Consider the following 19,936-nt stretch of genomic DNA (forward strand, 5'->3'; position numbering starts at 1 on the left):
GAACCAGATGTTATATTTACAACTGTGGAAAAGATTACTCAGCATCTCAGAATTATAGAGCAACAAGAGACCTCAGAGTCACCTTGAGGTTTTCGAAAGACAGTTCTTTGTTCTATAAGTTGAATTCTAGGTTGGATCAAGAACCTGGGACCCATCCTCAAAGGGCATCCTCAAAAGTGAGCCACTTGACGACAGAATACAAAGCTGAGCCCTGAAACGTCAAACATGCTCTAGAAAACTTGTCTTGAAAAACAGTGGTTGCCCCCACCCCAAACAAAACAAAACAGAAAACAGTGGTCCCCTGCCCCTCTTCACCTCTTTCCCACTCTCCAGAAGCAGGCACTTTTTTTTAATCTTCAAATCTCTGCTACTTCTCGATTATTCATGTTTAAGCATTATCCGTTGTCTTGTCACTACGGAAGATAAGGATTGAACGCACTTCCACCACCATCAACACACATGCGCACACACCCCAACCCCTCTTCCTTTCACTAAGGTCGTATCATGAATTTAGTTAATAATCCATGTTTACATTACTGTGACAATGAAATATGCTAATCACAGCTGAGTGATGTAATTATGCTGTGGTGACTTTTCCTCTCTCACTTATTTTAGGACTCTTTTTTTTTTGAATCAGTTATTTTTTTTCTTAGTGTTTTATGTACTAATCATTTACTCAACCCTAAACTCCTCCTCAGTTATGTAAACCTCCTCTCAAAATCTTCAAGCACATCAGTTCCTCTGTCCGTTTTGTCTTGGAAACATATCTCTGGTGGCCTCTGACTGACTGGCTGCAGTCTTGACTGGTTGCTCTGTATGTGGTCCCCTTGGTGACTCCTTTCTGTTGTTGGATCCTTCTTTTGTATGCCCCACATCTTCTTTCTTAGTTTAATCCCTCATTTTGGTTGAGTGATAGCTTCCCTATAAAGGGTACATAAAAAGTCAAATTTTTGAGAACTTGCATGTCTGGAGACCTTTTTATTTTACCTACCTTTAAACCAGTTGAGGTTGGAGATAATTTTCCCTCTCAATTTTGAAGGTATTGATCCATTTTCTTCTATTTTCCAGTGTTGTTTGATGCATTCAGATTCTCAGTCCTTTCTGTGAAATCTGTTGTTGGTCTTCTTTGTACTGAAATCTCACAGAGAGTGCCTTAGCATGGGTCTATTTTTTTTTTTTTTTGAGGAAGATTAGCCCTGAGCTAACATCTGTTGCTAATCCCCCCCTTTTTTGCTGAGAAAGATTGGCCCTGGGCTAACATCCATGCCCATCTTCCTCTACTTTATATGGGACGCTGCCACAGCATGGCTTGGTAGGTGGTGTGTCAGTGTACGCCTGGGATCCGAACCTGTGAACCCTGGGCCGCTGAAGTGGAGCATCCAAACTTAACCACTACGCCAAAGGGCGGCCCTAGTGTGGGTCTTTTTTTATCCATTGTGCTGGGTGTTGGAAACTGATGGCCTTCGGTTAAATTTTCCTGCCTTATTTCATTGATGATTTCCTCTGCTCTCTGTGGCATGCTTATTGTTCAGATCTGAGGCCTTTGGTTCTAGTCTTCTAATTACTTTTTCTTTCCTATTTTCCAACTTTTTTTTTTTGATACTACTTTGTCAGCAATTTCCTCAACTTCATCTTCTAACCCTCCTAGTGAGCTTTTCATTTTCAAGACTTTTTTTTTGTTTTCTGAATATTTCTTTCCTGTGGCCCCTTGTTTTTAGTGGAGACAAACTTTTATACTATCTCAAAACCTGAGGATATTTGTGGTAGTTCTTCAAAATGTTTTCTTCTCCCTTCATGGTCCCACTTTCCTCCATATTATTATTTTTCCTTTTTTCTGTTTGTTTTGATCTTTTCGTCTGAAAGGCTTTCCTCAAATGCCTGGTGACCCTTGGCTGTCTATACATATTTAAGATGGGGACCGAAGAAGCTGACTGGAAGCAATTGGTTCATTCGAGTGGGATTTGTTGACTGTGGGATTTCTAAAACGGTACTCCTTCCATGGGCACCCCCACATCAGCTGTCAAGCTTTTCACAGAAGAATCTTCTAGTCTCCTGGCTGGAGAGCATAAGCCTGGCTACCAGCTTTCAGGTAGCCAAGTAAGGGGACAATGGCTAAGGTTCTAAATATTCTGATGACAAACTTTCATATTACCCTCTGTATCAGTCAGGGTCCAAGGGGAGTAACTATAAATGGGTAGAGAGAACTTTACAGAACACTCGAGGGCAAAAGGGGAGTATCCAATGAAGGAACAAACTTGGAAGAGGGTCCCCTCCCCATGTCTGAGATTCAGATCCTGTTGGCAAAGGTGTGGCTGCTGCCCACTGGAGGGCAGAGCAGTTTGCTAGGTTTCCTGGGCTAGAGCTGGGCAGTCACGGGGCAAGCAGGAAACATCCCTCTGGGAGACAGTCAGGCCGAGACTGGCAAGCAGGGAACCATGGCTGGGACTTGGAAGAAGTAAACACCTCATTGGGGTACAAGTGGGCCAAGGCTGGCGTACCCCTCCAGAGCACAGGTGGGCAGGAAACGTGTCCCCGAGGCTGGTGGGCAGGCTCACAGAGGGTGTCAGGACTTTGGGAGCCTACTTGCCGGCCAGAGAAGTGGTCACATGGTCAGGGCCGGTGCTGCAAGCTCGCTAAGGGACTGTGTACTCTGGGGCTGAGTGCCACTGGATGCCCCCCGCCCCATCACTGACAACTGGATGGTAATAACAAGCAGCAGCAAACTGAAGCATGCCAGAACTAAGAAAGGAGAAAAGGAGAAGCGCGCAAAGCCCCGGCTCATTATCATAGTGTAGGCAATTCTGTTAGTTTGCTAGGGCTGCCGTAACAAAGGAACACAGACTGGGTGACTTCACAGGAATTGATGGTCTCACAGTTCTGGAGGCTACAAGTCCAAAATCAGGGTATTGGCAGGGTTGATTCCCTCTGAGGCTGGTGAGGGAAGGATCTGTTCCAGGCTTCTCTCCTTGGCTTGCAGATGGCTATCTTCTTCCTTTGTCTGTTCACATTATCCTCCCTCTGTGTCTACATTTCCGTTTTTTTTTTTTTTAAGTTATTTATTTATTTTTTTGGTGAGGAAGATCAGCCCTGAGCTAACATCTGTCGCCAGTCCTCCTCTTTTTGCTGAGGAAGACTGGCCCTGAGCTAACATCTGTGCCCATCTTCCTCCACTTTATATGGGACGCGGCCTCATCATGGCCTGACAAGCGGTGCGTCGGTGCGCGCCTGGGATCCGAACCCCGGCCGCCAGCAGCGGAGCGCGCGCACTCAATCGCTAGGCCACAGGGCCGGCCCCACATTTCCATTTTATAAGGACACTAGTCATATTGGATTAGGGCCACCCTGATGACCTTGAACTTGATTACCCCTGAAAAGACCCCATCTCCAAGGTCACGTTCTGAGGTACGTGGGGGTTAGGACTTTAACATATGAATTTGGGGGGAACACAATTCAACCCCTAATAGCAACCAAGGGTGGATTTGGAGGTGAGAGGCAGTAAACCTCTAACTGGAGCACTCCTTGTTGTCAGTATGGCCCCCAACTCTCAACTGCTCCTGGCGTTTCCCAGTCTAGAGATCCACTATTTCACCTTCTAGAGAATAAACACAGGCTTATGCTGGGATGTCAGAGAGGTAGTTACCAAGCTGTGGAGCACTGAAGAGGGTATCTGGGGCTCAAACTGAAAGTCCTAAATAGACTTGCAACTAATCCTCCTATTTTGAGCCCACTTTCACTCCCACTTCCAGAGGTACCTGATGTCACATACATGAGCATCTAGGGGTTCTATGGGGGATACTGGGTTGCTTCTTGCATATCCCCAATTCCCCTTGGCTTACGAGTCAGGTTTCTGGGGTCTGCTAAGTTTTGCTTTCCAGTTTCCAAAATGTTATTGCTATTGTCTCCTCTGTTGTTCTTTGTGGCTTTATGCTTTATAAATTATTTTTAAATAGACCTTTGATTTTGGAATAATTATAGACTTACAGAAAAGTTGCAAAGGTAATACAGAGAATTCCCTCACCCAGTTTCTCCTGATGTTAACATCTTAATCACAATTGCCCTTTGTCAAAACTACGAAATTAATTGGTATGGTACTAGTAACAGACTTGACCAGTTTTCCCACTGATGCCTTTTTATTGTTCCAGGATACCACATTGCATTTAGTTGTCATGTCTCCTTAGTCTCCTCTGATTTGTGATGCTTTGTCTTTCCTTGTTTTTCATGACCTTGACACTTTGGAAGAGTAGTGGCCAGGCACTTTGTAAAATGTCACCCTATTTGGTATGTCTGATGTTTTCCTCATTATTAGACTGGGGTTCTGGGTTCTGGGGAGGAATAACAGTGGTGAAGTGCCCTCATCACATATCAAGGGTACATGACACCCACATGTATCATACCCATGGTGATGTTACCTTGATCACTTGGTTAAGGTAACAAGTTCACTGGTGGCTCTCTTCTGTAAGGCAGGGCTGACAACAATAAAGGCCAGGTAGTGCCTAACTACCAGAAGACAGGTGGCCACAATTATCAAAATGTGCAGCAGGGCTGGGATGGCAGCCAAGGGGACTGGATCCACAGGCAGTTATGGATACGGCTAATAGAACACAGCATGTCCAGGGGCAACATAGATGGGCAGCCAACAAGATACTATTCATCATCAGATACTTTTATCATCAGAATCTCGATGGAAGATAAGGAAGCTGAGGGCAGTTGCCCTAATAAAAAGTCACAATCCCTTGCCCAGTTACTTGGGCCAGCTTTCCAACCCAGAACACACTGAATGAAGAGGTTGGGTCCCCAGGAGGAAGGACCTTGCAACAACACAGCAATTGTTACACAGACTGTAACAATTCCCCTAGTCCTGCCCCAAAGAGAATTATGGCCATTTACTCAGGTAACCGTATACTGGAGAAAGGGGAATACCATTATTTTGAGGGAGGGCTGTTGGACACAGGGTTTAAGCTGATATTGATGCCCAGAGATCTGAAGCATCACCATGGAGGAAGCATGTGGGGCCATAGTAATAAACGGAATGCTGGCCAAGTTATAAATGTGAATGCGAGTGCTCACATTAAAACTGCATATGCTTGGGGCCAGCCCGGTGGTGTAGTGGTTAAGTTCGTGTGCTCTGCTCCGGCAGTCTGGGGTTCATGGGTTTGGATTCTGGGCACAGACCTACGTACGCACTGCTCATCAAGCCGTGCTGTGGCAGCATCCCACGTACAAAATAAAGGAAGATGGGCACAGATGTTAGCTCAGGGTGAATCTTCCTTACCAAAAAAAAACCCCCAATGATGCTCTGTGGACCCATCTGATAGTCATTTCTGTCTCTTTATGTATAACTAGAACGGACATACTTAGTAACTGGCATGACTCGCCACATGCATCTTTGGCTTGTCATACAGGTTATCCAGGAGGCCAAACAGAAGCCTCTGAACCTGCTGTGTCCTCCCTTTCCACGCTTGCCAGCCAAAACAGTAAAAATAATGTGCTCTTTTCTTTTCAGATTACAAGACCAAAAGCAGTTCACATTCACACGTAGCAAACAACACACATGTACAACTTGCCACAGGGCTGTATTAAATATCCTGCCCTCTGTCACAATAGTCTGAAGAGATCTGGACATCTGGTCATCCCACAGAATGTCACATGGACATCATTAAGCTTATTGAGGTGGCTAAGTGGCTAGCACGCTGGAGTCCTTGGTAAGACATCGGTTACCAGAGTATGTCAAGGGTGGGAGATAAGTCTTATTAAAATTCTGTTTCCATTTAAACTTTTCCAGGAAAGGAGAAAAGGATTTGGAGGCTCACAGAGCACACTTAAAAGATAATAACCAAATAATAAAAAATTTAAAAAAAGAGAAAAATGCACAACTAACTGGTCACCACTAGATGATAGCAGTGAAGCAACTCATTATTTTGAAACCTGTAAATAAAGGGAAAGAATCAAGCATTTATCTTGTTTTTCCTACACAAACTATACCACTGGGTAACCAAATAGTAGATGAGGGCAAGTTCCCCTCCTGCAGCTAACAAATGAAGGAAGGATAGAGTTAGAGTATTGCCATTCTGTAGCCCCTAATAAATTGATGGATCTAGGCATTGATCAACAATGGTGGCTAATAACTCAGTAAGAGGCCACCAGACATTATGTGCCATCAGATGGAAGAGCGTCACTGCATGAGGGAAGACTGCCCCCGCCAACAAAACAAAACAGTGAGTCTGATTACGCCTGTGGATCCAAAACAAATTCACAGGAAATACAAAGGACAGAGGAGTATGTTAAATGATATCAAAGGGATGCAATCAGCAAAATCTGGGCAACTCGAGAGGACAAATAACCTGTTTTCTTCATAAATTGATTGCAGAGAAAAAAATGAGAAAGAGAGACGAGGGGCACTCTATTGCAATATATGAATTTTAACTGGACCTTGATTCAAACAAACTGTTTGCAAAAACTAAAATTTTGCTTAGGAAATTATTTTTGTTGGTGTGATAATGGTAGGTGTGTGTTTTAAGGAGTGTATTTAAAATACATAATGAAAATATTTATGGATGAAAGCATATGTCTGGAATTGCTTCAAAATAATATAGAGGGAACACATGAATGGGGTTATGGATGAAACAAGATTAGCCATGAGCTGACAATTGTAAAAACTGAGTAGTAGGAACTTGGGGCTTCATTATTTACTCTGCTTTTATATATGAGTAAATTTTTCCCTTAATAAGTAATTTAAAAAGATAAACAGAAAAAGCCAATCACCACTATAATTTAGGTAGAGTCTTTCTTTAGTTTTTTCCAGCTAACCTTGAATGACCATTGAGGAAGCCGTGAAAAACAAACTTGAACACTTCTTATACTGGTTAATAAAACAATCAGGCTCAACTGAACAGAACCATGGAGACTACACTACAGTGACACAGGTGACACTGAGAATTCACTTCTAGCTCTTAATTCTTCAGCCTACATATTTAATACCTGCTGTCCAAAGAGTAGGCAACACATTAGGAAACAAGATATATATGAATATAATGACACATTGGTCACTATTCTGTCAAGACAGAATGCCACTTAGTCATAGAAAATCAGTCTAATGCTCCATTGAATAAGTTTTAAGAAAGTCATTACATTTCAAAAAAATTTTCCTTTTTATTTAAACATAAAACACATTTACAGCATGCAGGTTAACTTAAAAATTATATGGCGTCTTCCCAAACCAATTATCTTTGAATGTATTTTCAAGCACTGAAAATGAACCAACATATTCCACAGGTAGACTCAGGCTCTTTTCTATCACCTCATGTCAAATCGAGAGTAACGCACAGTAGTTTTCTTAAGTTAGGCAAATAATTTAATTGATCACCATGAATAAATATTACCCTTTCATTTCATTGAGTTTCTCTCCTGAACCATTTATCAATACCATTCAGAGGAACGTTAATGTAGTCAGTCAAAAAAGACACTGCAAATTGAAATAAGTGTCAGTGTTCTAGATGATCAGAAATTTTCATTTGTCAGAGTAAATGCTGTTTAATGACCTACCATAGCAAAAAGAGCAGTTCACTGAAAACAAATTTATGAAATTCTTTGTACACTTCGTGAAAGTTTGAAATTATAAATAGAAAAGAACCACTGAGATATTTTCAAAAACCTTAAATTGTATATTCTGAACCATTCATTGTTACACAGCACCAATACCCGTGATACATCTTACAAGAATGAATGACCATATTCAGACAAAAGAGAAAAAAAATTCTGCCTCATTTATGAATATTGCCAAAGAAGCAAGTTTTCATTTGAAAACAAAATACAAATGTCTATGTGAATGCAGCCAAATATTTCTCCATTTAGAAAACTGTCAGCATAAACAGGCTGTAGCACTTTTTTTTTTTAGTTAACTGCATTACTTCAATCTTGCTGCACCAAGGTTTCATCTCAATTTACGGAGTGTTTCTTTTGATCAATCTTAAAGGCAACACAATCATTTTAAAGGTTGCAGACTACGACAGCAAGGATTGTTGACTGTTAAAAAAATAAATAAATAAATTTATCTTTAAATGAAAATTATTATAAAAGTGGAAATTACAATAGTTAAGGAAATAGAAAAATAAGCCAATTATGATCTGAGTCTTCTGACTATGGCTCCAAATTTAATACAAATATCTGTGTATAAAACTTTTTCAAAAAGTTAATTCTGCCAGCCAGATAGATCCTAACACAGAACTTTCTAAGTTTCAACCTTAAATCCCCATTCTCTGCAAATTTCTGCTAACATAGTTACAGTCACCCCCCTAGTGATGAAGCAAATATTGAAATCTCTTTCCCTGTTAGTTTTATAGCTTCCTAAAATAAACTGTTGACTTAGTTTAATCATCTGAGGAAGAAGTGGCAAAAACAGGTACACTTAGTACTAATTACAATATTATGGGCTACAGCCAACAAAATAATTTATTTGAGGATTATTAGTGACTTCCAAACCATTTACTATTTCTAGACTAAACAAGAAAGAAATTATAGTGTATGACTTAGTGTAGCAGGTTTAGGGGTTTCAGACAAAAATTTACCTGCATATTTATAAACTCACCATATATTTGTCCTGTTCTTCCACATTTTTTCTCAATTTCCATAGTCTATAAATTTAGATCAACCAATATAGTACTAACAGTATAAAATTATGTTTAATCCTATAATATCTTAATTCATTTCACTATATTAAGACGACAAATTAATATCTGTCCAATTCTCTAGCAGGCTCACCAGAATGAAGCACGGTATTTTCATTCCACCAATCTATGCTGATTACAGAATCGGGAAGAAGAGAAATACAATTCCTTTTTCAAACTCTCTTTCTTAAACTGAGATTTGCTTTTGAAATTGTAAAACATTTCTATTCAAGATAATTCATTGACAGGCATTTCATGAGATAACAATTAAGTAGCCTTGCTCAGTCTCAAATGCCCACTTAGGCAGTTTTAAGGTTTCAGTGCTCAAACAGTAGTTTTCAGAAGCAAACTTCAGAGATGATACAAGTAATTTTAACTCTGAAATCATTTCAAGGGATTTTAAAGTACAGTACTAACCTGATATATTTTGTGGGCATGTAGTGTTCTAAGTGGTAAATTTTAAGATATTTAATCTAAATGTTCCATTTTCTCTAAAGTAAGGAAGACATTTTAATAAGAAAAGAAAAACAAGAAGCGGTAGCAGCTAGGTAATTTAAACCGAGATCTAAAAAAAAACACACACACAAAAACAAGTACAAAAAGCACAATCCTATATGGTACAGTTAGCTTGGCACAGTGAAGACTAAATTTAAGACATGAAAGACAAACTGTGTAATAAATAGGGCCACAGTTGTAAACTGTCATTTTCCCCTCCTAAGACACCAAAATTGCACACTAGTTGTGTTGGGAAGCAGCAGAGTTTACAAGAAGAGTGGGTAGGAAACAGCTGTACAGGCCCGGTAGAATTTATACATTTAAAAAAAGTTATAATTCTACAGTTCCCCAAGGGGTAGAGGTTACAGTCACTGAATGACTCTGCTAGATAGTATGTCCTCTTCAAACTTCAGTTACTTTCAACACCTGAAAATGAGAGAAAGCATAGAGAGAAAATATTTTTACTTATAAAACAAAATGTGTTTGGGACAATCATGAAAAGAATGAAATAAGTAAATAAAATATAGCAATAGTTTAAAAACATTTTAGCCAACAGCTTCGACCACTTTCCCCCAAATTAAAAAGATGGCAACATTAAATGATTTGATTTCTTCTCTTTTTCTTTACCTCCTAAATGGAGCTGTTTATGAGCAGTACAGTGTTTAAAAAGACGTCAGCCCTGCATTTGTTTTTACTCTCCCCAAGAGAGCTATGAATGAGCTGATGTAGGAATTATATTTTTTTAAAAAAAGAAGGTGGTTAATAAAATGGAATCCAGTAGACAGTGTCAGTGACATTCCTAAACCAAAGATCACTAACTAGCAATGGTACATGGTACCATTACATACATGGTAGCTGTGCGGGCGGGGGGAGACGGGGGAGGAGAGGAGTGGAGGACTAGGGATAAACAAGAGGTACATATGGTAGGAAAAGTGACAGTGAAATAAGCAATTTCAGCAGCTGTTACCTGGAAACATGCTTGTATTAAACTGCTTACTTACCTATGTGTTTAGAAAACCTCAACCTGTTCAAAGTATTATGCAAGCTAGAAGACCAGCCACGTAAAATTCGGTACTAAAGGTATCAGTATTATTATTATTATTTTTTTTTTTGAGGAAGATCAGCCCTGAGCTAACAATCATGCTAATCCTCCTCTTTTTGCTGAGGAAGACGGGCTCTGAGCTAACATCCATTGCCAATCCTCCTCCTTTTTTTTTTGTTTTCCCCAAAGCCCCAGTAGATAGTTTTATGTCATAGCTGCACATCTTTTTAGTTGCCGTATATGGGACGCAGCCTCAGCATGGCTGGAGAAGCGGTGCGTCAGTGCGCGCCCGGGATCCGAACCTGGGCCGCCAGCAGCGGAGCGCGCGCACTTAACCGCAAAGCCACGGGGCCGGCCCAGAAGGTATCAGTATTATTAATACATTGTCACCTTTCCCAAAAAATAAACCCACTGTTTTGAAATGTTTTTCTTAATAATTAAAAAATTTCTCGGGGCTGGCCCAGTGGCGTAGTGGTTGGGTTCACATGTTCCACTCCGGTGGCCTGGGGTTTGCAGGTTCAGATCCCTGGTGTGGACCTATGCACTGCTTGTCAAGCTGTGCTGTGGCAGGCGTCCCACATATAGAGGAACATGGGCATGAATGTTAGCTCAGGGCCAATCTTCCTCAGCAAAAAGAGGAGGATTGGCAGCAGATGTTAGCTCAGGGCTAATCTTCCTCACCAAAACAAACAACCAAAAAAATAAATAAAAACCTTCTTTACAAAGTATTTAATTTTTCAACAATTTATCACGTAAGTAGATCATATATACCTAAATCATGGTTTAAGACTGATTAATACAAGAGTTTAAAAAATTAAGAACCTCTATCCTTTGGACCAGCAATAAAACAAACTTGTAAACAAGTACACTTTTATAATCACTTCAAGTCATGAAAACCTAGTTTTGGGTTTATCTCCCTCATGTTCTAAACTGCTGTCATTACACTGGGATCAGCATTTTACTTTCAAGCTAAAACCTAGCTATATTTAACAAAGTCCATGGTCTATCCTCTCTGCAAATGAGATGTGTGTTTAAAGTTTACATATGAATTTTAATGCGAGGACAATATCCAAAAAAGGATAAACTTTTATCTATATCTATGTTTATGCTTTGAAAATCCCCTTGCCCACCTCCCACTTCCAGAAAAGGTAGCTTGCACTTACTGAACACTCGCTCTGTAACAGGTAATGACATCTTGTGTATTTCTCAAGAATAACTTCCATGTAACTAATAAAAGAGGCTCAAAAAGTTACTACTCCAAAGGGGGGAAAAGAGATGCCATCTCTAATTGGCAGGTAAACTAGCTATTGTATGTCAACTGATGTGTCACACATATTAAGCACATACTACCCACCATGTACTCTTGTTAAAAATGTTTACGCTGAGTCTAATAAATGCTTTCAACATACACTGAACAGAGGAACAAGGCAACTACACATAAAAACAATCAAAACATCCAGAAGGTGGCGTACGCTCAAGAAAGCTGGCCTAGTCTCTTCAGTAAGTCAATGTCATTACAAAGGGGGGTTTATTATAGACTTTTAAAAGTGACTTAAGGGATATAATCAAATGCAAACAGTGGTCCTAGATTGTACCCTGGTTTAGAAACCAGCTGTAAAGGACTTAAAAAAATATATTGGAGAAATCTGAATATGGACTGGTATAAGATAATATTAAAAATATTGTTAGGTGTGATAATGAACTGTGGCTATGAAGAAAATCATTGTTTTAGAGATCCATTAAATAGTTAGGTCATGAATCCTAATTTATTTTTACACTAAAGACTTTTAAAGGGAGTCAAAATGAGAAAGAAATTAACTGTATAAAAAAGGAACTTGCTCAAGTTCATAAAAGTATAAAGTCCAGACTCTAACTCAGATAGAACTCCAAAGTCCATGCTCTTTTCACCATATCATTCTCTCTTTTTTTCTTTATTGAGGTAACACTGGTTTATAACATTATATAAATTTCAGGTATCACTCTCTTTTAAATCCTACACTACGTGGACAAAAAAATATTTTAAATTGTTAGAAATGTGAATTCTTCAGAATACTGCTTAATTCTCTATGCAAATTGAGAGACAATGTTATGCAAAATGCAAAGTAAAAACAAACATGTCAAAGTAAAAACACGAATAAAATAAACTGGCTTTAATATTTGTCAGAAACAACAGTTAACCATATCATAATTGTCTAGCATTTTTAATTTTCAAAGAATACACATACACATCTGAGACTTCCAAAAAATTAAAATATGAATTCCTGCCATATGATGAAACAACAGGCAGCTATTAACTAATCCATCATGTTATAGAAGAAAATGTTCAGGCTATACTGCTAAGTTAAAAAAGTAGGCTACTGGGCCGGCCCAGTGGCGCAGTGGTTGGGTTCGTGCACTCTGCTTCGGCGGCCCAGCTTTCACCAGTTCAGATCTTGGGTGCAGCCCTAGGCACCACTCATCAAGCCATGCTGAGGCGGCATCCCACACAGAGCAACTAGAAGATGTGCAACTATGACATACAACTATCTATTGGGGCTTTGGGGAGAAAAAAATGAAAAAAGGAGGAAGACTGGCAACAGATATTAGCTCAGGGCCAACATTCCTCAAAAAACAACATCAAAAAAAGCAGGCTACAAAAGTAGCATATGCTGTAGAATAGGGGTAGTAGGTTGTTAGAATATTTACCAATAGTTTAAACTTTTTAATTTAGAAGTTATAATATGTAAAGAATGCTCTACAAAGATACAATATATTGGGTGGTATCTCTGGAGGACATTTATCTTCTACTTTGCGATATTTTTTTATCTTCCTACAATGAACAGATATTACCTGTATAACTAAAAATAAAGAACTCATAAATCTGTTAGAAAAGTCACTCACAATAGGTAAATGAAGGACACGAAAAAAGGAAACACCAGTGACCCAATAAATATATGAAGAAAAACCCCCAACTTCATTAATAAATCAATGAGATGCTTATTTTGGCCTATTATATTAGAAGCTTAAAAACTATTAATACTCAGTGCTGGTAAAGATGCAACAAAATTGACTGTATCCTTGGCTAATAAGCAATTTCGTGCAGTCTTTCTGGAGAGCAGTGTATTAATATCTATCAAAAGCCTTAAAAATGTTCCCATTTTCTTTTAATTCCACTTCTGGGAATATTCTGGAAATAATCTAAAAGGGGAGGGGTATAAAAAGATGTTTCAGATTTCAAATTTCATATATGCAAATTTCAATTTTGGAAAATTTCAAGTATGGAAAAAATTAACATGCTTAATTACATATCCAGTAAAAGGGAATAGTTATAAACCATGGTATATCCATTAGAATACTAAGAGCTTTTAAAAATGATCTGATATGTTAGGTTAAAAACAATACAAACACAAATTTGAATACATAGTATGATCTGAACTATGAAAAAAGACTAGAAGAAATTCTGCCAAGTTACTTTTACAATTATATCCATTAAAAACAAAACATCACACTGATATGAGATTCCAAAAAAGTGTTTAGCAACCAATGGCTAAACATTTCCATTTATGGCAACGATCAAAAGCCAGATATCAACTACAAACCTGTGGGTAATGTGTGACGCTTACACTTGTTTGCCGCCTCCACCTCGCACTGCCACTGGCTGGCTGTTCTGGACAAATGCACCTCCTCCACGAATTGCACTTGGATGAGTTGGAGAAGCTGCTGGATGTTGCCCAGGACGAATAGGTTTAGCTAATATGCAAAACAAAAACTGACTTTAGAATAAATCTTAACATACGACTGCAATGACTTTTTAGGTCTCTCTTTTTCATTTACAACAAATTCCCAAATGTTTGTTTTTCTTTGCTTTTTTGTTTCTCAGCAAATTCCTCTATCTCTTTTTTTCTTCTCAGTTACATCCTTTTTTCCAGGACCTATACAATCCTTAACATCTTAAAAACCTTATCCTATATCAATGATTACTCTGAAGCATGAAATATTGCTGATGACTTATTTTCTTGCAGTTCTCTTTGCTTTAGTAACAATGCTCTACATAGTTCTCCCACCCCTGACCTTTCTTGCTTATTTATCTTCTTGTCCTGTTAATGTGGTTATTCCTCAGCTTCATTCTTCTTTCCCCAACAATGCCACTCTTGGGTAAGTTAGAAACTAAGGATCGACAAATACCACCACCACCACAACACAAAAATCAATGAATCAGATTGTCTTTTCAAGTAAATGAAAACATTCAAACCAAGCAAGATTTAAAGATTTTAATGTGTCCTACTAACCAATCTGTGCAGAATGTCCTCTTCTGGCCATATTCTTTGACCTGACTGCTTCCTTTATACGATCCACTTCTTGCTGATAGCGTTTGCGATCACGAGACGCATTTTCTTTGGCTTCTTTCAGTGCCGACTCCAAAGCTTTCACTCTCTCAGCTGTAGCTCTAAGTCGCTTTTCCAACTTAGGAAGTTCACAGCGAAGATCTGCATTATCACGTACCAACTAAAAGCACGTAAAGAAAATAAGGATTCTAGCTTTAACTAGATGATTTGAGAAAGTATGAATGTTTTATAATTTTTCTTTAGAAAAGAAGTAAAACTATATTTTATATCAAGATTTTCCATTTAGCTAATTTAATTTAGGCAGCAACATGCAAGGAATATATATATCCATACATGTCACACGTATATATTTCTCACAAAGATGAAATTTCATTAAAAATTTTTTTTGTTTGGGGGGAGATTCTTCTTTCCCTCCACTAGGCAATAACAATAAGTTATAACACAGTGTTAGGTTTCTTCAGTAAGATACTAATCTGGTGGAAATGAATATACTTTTAGACACAGTAAGACTCACAAGTAAACAAAAATTTAGCAAGCCCCTTCCAAAGTGTTGAAAGCAATCAGGTGTAAAATTTCTTTAACCTTACTCTAGTACAAACATCAAGTTTACAATAACAAAGGTATACAATTGAATGTGCCATGGAACTTTTTTCCTAAGTAATTAAATCATTTATCAAGCCATAATAATAAGCAAAAAAACCCACAATAAGCATTCCTTTGTAAAAAATATGAACTGCCTCATGACATATTTCACACTCAGGGCATTAAATGTAAAAAGACATAAAAAAATTATACTTTAACTGCAAAGACTTGTCTACCAGAGACTTCAAAATTACCATGAATAAATTAAGAAAACTGACAGATCTGAAATCCTAGAAAGGAAATAAGAATACATGTTTTCATCGGCCTCTACTGACAAAAGGGTTGTTAAAAATATTATCTCCCCTAAAAATTGCTAGTGATTTCTATATATAATTGCTTGATAAAATAATGGAATGGCTCAGGGCATGAAAATTCCTTAGGACTCTGAAAGATTCAAATACTTGCCATGCCTCAATTTTTTATTCTTACAATGCTACAGTTACCACAAAATATACTTTTTATTACCTGTTTGTGCACTTTAGTGAGTTGTTCAAGATTATTTTCAAGAAATGAGATTTTTTGCTTTTGAGCAGCACTGCCTCCAGTGTCATCAGAATCGATTTCAGCACTCTAAGAAAAGAAGGGTGACGAATACTATGAAAAAACTTAAAGACCAAAACATGCAAGCCTAACTACACAAAAATTATTATGACGTTGTCCAATTATTTCACTTATAAACACAAAGAATTACACACAGTGAGTACCATTTATATAAACACCCACCTCTGTATAGCTTTATTACCTTTTTAACTCTGGTGGCCAGGTCCTGAACAAAGAGCTTCCGCAGGTTGTGTAAAGTCTGCAGTTCTTTTGCCTAGAATTAACAGCAGCAGTATTTTTGGAATTCAGACTTCAAATTTAGTATAACCAAGGGGGAAAACCCATTAAATATTCCCCAATCCTATTTATTTTCAAGTTTTCTTACCACTGTCTCCTCCAAACCCTTCAAGTCTTGTCTTGCTTGTTCTCGTCTATCTTGCATAACCCTAAACAGTGGAAGAATATACATATATTTTCACCTTTGATCCCATAAAATTCCAGTTTTATTTAGCACAAGAGTCGAATCAAATATTTTTTATCTGAAAGGATCAATTTTTAAATTCAAATAAATGAAAGACATTTATTTTTTTTAAAAGTTTACCCATGTTGTGTCTTTCAAGAAATTTTTGTATGCCTTATAATCTCCTTCTAAATCTCTAGTTCATTATAAAAAAATTTCTCGGGCCCGCCCTGTGGCTTAGCGGTTAAGTGCGCGCGCTCCACTGCTGGCGGCCTGGGGTTTGATCCCGGGCGCGCACCGACGCACCGCTTCTCCAGCCATGCTGAGGCCGCGTCCCACATACAGCAACTAGAAGGATGTGCAGCTATGACATACAGCTATCTACTGCGGCTTTGGGGGGAAAAATAAAAAGAAAAAAATTTCTCATAAAGAAATGGAAGAGATAAAACGTGGCAGAATTCAAAGAATAAGGACTGGTTCTTATTTATATTTTAGAATATGCCACATACAGCATGCTGCTGTTTACCCAAAATAATTCTGGTTAACTGGGAATTAGAGATTATTGCAAACAAATATATTTTACATTAAAATTATTCTAAACAAAATTATGGGTGAGATTCAGCAGAATCTTTACAAAATCAACTATGACCTGGTCCTGATGGTGTGTCCATCCTAACTGGTATTAGTTCATTTACAAATTATCCGTCATAAATTCAAGGTATGTGAAAAATTAAAATCACGAGTTTTCTACCTACTCAGACTCTAGAAAACTGAGTATTGACTATACTTAGTAAACCGGAAAAAGTAAATGGTGAAAGCCTGTGTTTAAAAGGCAAGCCTAAAATAATACTGTTCTTTTATGCAAGATCAAATTTAACAAAAATTCAGTTTTTGTGGCAGATCCTGAAATCTTCCAAATTATTTAATGTCATGTTTTAAGTTTATTTTTATGCTGGATCTTGAGGTAATATGGTAGCACAGAAACAGGAAGCAGGTTGATAAACAGGAATCTGAATCTTGACCATCACTGAAATATAAGAGCTGCTTTCACTAAAGCATAAGAATATATTGTAAGTTTTTAGGTACAAATCAAACCATCTCGGAGGGTTTAAGAAAAACACACTTTAGCCTGTACAAAGTGAAAAATGTATCTACTGGATATATCTAACAGTAATGCCTGCAATCCTCTAATTTAGTTTTTAATTTTAAACTTGAATTAAAACATTCGCTCACGTAAGTTCATGTAGTTTTCTGCTCTTTTCCTGATCTGTAGCTTTCAACTTCTCATGTTCTACTCTCAGACGTTCCTGCTCCAACATCATTTTCTGGTTTTGGCTGACAAAAGAAAAAAAACATACCATAATATCAACCTTATCGTTCTCTGAATGTTGTCTGTCATTAAAATTTTTCAAACTCTTAGATTCTATAATCTCACCATTCGAATACCCAGGGCCTACCTCCTTTGTTATCCTGTTCCACACAGTGGGAGAAAGGAAGAGGAACTGGCTACTTTCAGCCACACAATATTTTTTCATATTTTGGCTTGAAACCATGGTTTTATTCTTCTATATCTTTCATCTCCCTGAATCCTTGTCCCTAAATCCATTAGGTATTAATCATAAGACCCGTGTCACAAACTTTGTCATCATTTTTTATTATGCTCCTCTGCTTCCTAATCAAATCATGATTTAGTTGCAGTCCTCCAATTTCTATAAATTTTATGCTATACGCATATGATATGGAAGAAGGGAAAAATGTTTTCTGGATAAACTAAGACAACAATTTCTATCTAAAAAAAATTTTAAAACTGACAATTTCCAATAAAGTTTTTCTCAGTTAAGAATATTTTTAAAAAGGAAGTTAAGGAAATGATTTGGAGGAGACTGTGGTGTCTATTTGCAATAACAGTTGAAGTTGGGATTTTTTTCCTTTTATTGATTGGTTAACATCAAAGATCTAAGAAAAATTTTCAAAAATTTCACCTGAAACTTAGAAGTTATAAATGAAAAAATGCTTTATTTTTTAAGTAAAAAAATTATAATTTCAATGAAAAAAATGCAGGTTTCTAATAGGATATATTGTCCACCAGTAGCCTATTATTTTCTCTTGTCTAAAGAGTCAACCTTGGGCCGGCCCCGTGGCTTAGCGGTTAAGTGCACGCGCTCCACTACCGGCAGCCCGGGTTCGGATCCCAGGCACGCACCGATGCACCGCTTCTCTGGCCATGCTGAGGCTGCGTCCCACATACAGCAACTAGCAGAATGTGCAACTACGACATACGACTATTTACTGGGGCTTTGGGGAAAAAAAGGAGGATTGGCAATAGATGTTAGCTCAGAGCCGGTCTTCCTCAGCAAAAAGAGGATTAGCATGGATGTTAGCTCAGGGCTGATCTTCCCCACACAAAAATAAATAAATAAAAAAAAATAAAGAGTCAACCCTTTTCAGTTCGTTTCTAATATCTTAGAGGAAAGAAAAGTATACTTACTCTTGAAGATCAGTAATAAGTTTTTCTTTTGCCTCAACTTCATCTCTCAAACTACTAATTTGTTTTTGATGAGTTTCTCTATGGCTTTGGATCTGTTGTTCAACAGCTTGCTAAAATTATCGGGGGGAAAAAGATGTTAAGTCAGACTAATCAAGATTAATAAAGATGTGATTAAAGCCATTAGAATCCAATGTTACATCACACTTGCCTTAACTTCATTTGCAGTCTGAACCTTATTTAAGTGCTCCTTTTCCATTTCATGGACCTTCTCTGTTGGTGTAGGGAGAGAAAACAGAAGAGAGGAAATAAACCTTCAAGTTCTTCATATAAACCAAGGAGCAAATGGGTTTTATGAGGGTTATGTTCCTTAGCAGTACTTCACTTTAAATTACCCAAATACCACATAGTAAATCTTGCTCTCCAAGCTCAGTGACATGTTGACTAGCACAATTAGTTATACCCTTTGTGTTGACATTGGAGTTTCCCTTATTTTCCCTGCCTAATCCCGGAATAGATGGGTTAGGGCAATGGTAGCGAAATGAGATAGCGTCCTAAAAGTCCTCTATGTCGACATTCATATATATACATAATCACACAACTTCATAACTTTGTGGGCAATTCCCAGATAGGCCACTTCCATATTCAAACACAATTTCAAAAATGTTTCAAAGCCACATTAAATATTTGTTTACTATTCCAAGCTATCTGTATTCCTACTATTCTCTATCAGGGTGAATATAAGTTTACTTCAATTATACTAAAGAATGAATTAATGTAGATATAACTCATAAATAATTGGAAGCTAATACCTTGTGCTCGAAGCTGGACTAGTTCTTCACTGAGCGAATCCACAGATTCCTCCAGCTGTCTTTTCTTTTGCTCCACATTTTGAAGGTATTCAGTCAATGACTTGATTTTGGCTTCATGCTTTTGGGAAAAATATACCGATATGAAGTGGAAAAAAATCTCAAGCACACATTTTGTTGTTACGAATACTTGAAAGTAAGCAAGTTTTATTGATATATCTAAACATTCAATACATTTAAAGGAGAATATATTTAAACCTAAAATGTTCAGAGGCCAGATTTTGCAATGGCAATGAATTTAATCGATGAAATGGTCAGCTGTATAGCTTATAACACTTGCAAAACTAAGGCACTGAAGGCTAAAATGAGATAATATTCTTACTGTTATCTCCATCCGATGTTACCCTCTTCCCTCCTACAATTCCTATCTTGGTGAATGACCTCATCCATTTACCACTGCCAAAGCCAGAAAAAT

At 37.8% G+C, this 19,936-nt stretch overlaps 1 protein-coding gene across 1 annotated transcript in view; it reads right to left on the reverse strand.

Annotated features, from left to right (window-relative positions):
- Positions 1-7,124: 7,124 nt before the first annotated feature.
- Positions 7,125-19,936, reverse strand: part of KIF5B (kinesin family member 5B) — a 47,230-nt gene continuing 34,418 nt past the window's right edge. Inside the window, exons 17-26 of the mRNA XM_058532727.1 lie at positions 19,465-19,582; positions 18,864-18,925; positions 18,656-18,765; positions 17,401-17,502; positions 16,093-16,153; positions 15,910-15,981; positions 15,633-15,737; positions 14,469-14,685; positions 13,779-13,929; positions 7,125-9,584 (exon numbers count right to left, since the gene is read on the reverse strand). Of these exons, the coding sequence (XP_058388710.1) occupies positions 13,799-13,929; positions 14,469-14,685; positions 15,633-15,737; positions 15,910-15,981; positions 16,093-16,153; positions 17,401-17,502; positions 18,656-18,765; positions 18,864-18,925; positions 19,465-19,582 (978 nt within the window). The 3' untranslated portion in view covers positions 7,125-9,584; positions 13,779-13,798. The remainder of the gene's footprint in view (positions 9,585-13,778; positions 13,930-14,468; positions 14,686-15,632; positions 15,738-15,909; positions 15,982-16,092; positions 16,154-17,400; positions 17,503-18,655; positions 18,766-18,863; positions 18,926-19,464; positions 19,583-19,936) is intronic.

This window comes from Diceros bicornis, chromosome 36, assembly GCF_020826845.1.
Source record: "Diceros bicornis minor isolate mBicDic1 chromosome 36, mDicBic1.mat.cur, whole genome shotgun sequence".
Lineage (NCBI taxonomy): Eukaryota > Metazoa > Chordata > Mammalia > Perissodactyla > Rhinocerotidae > Diceros > Diceros bicornis.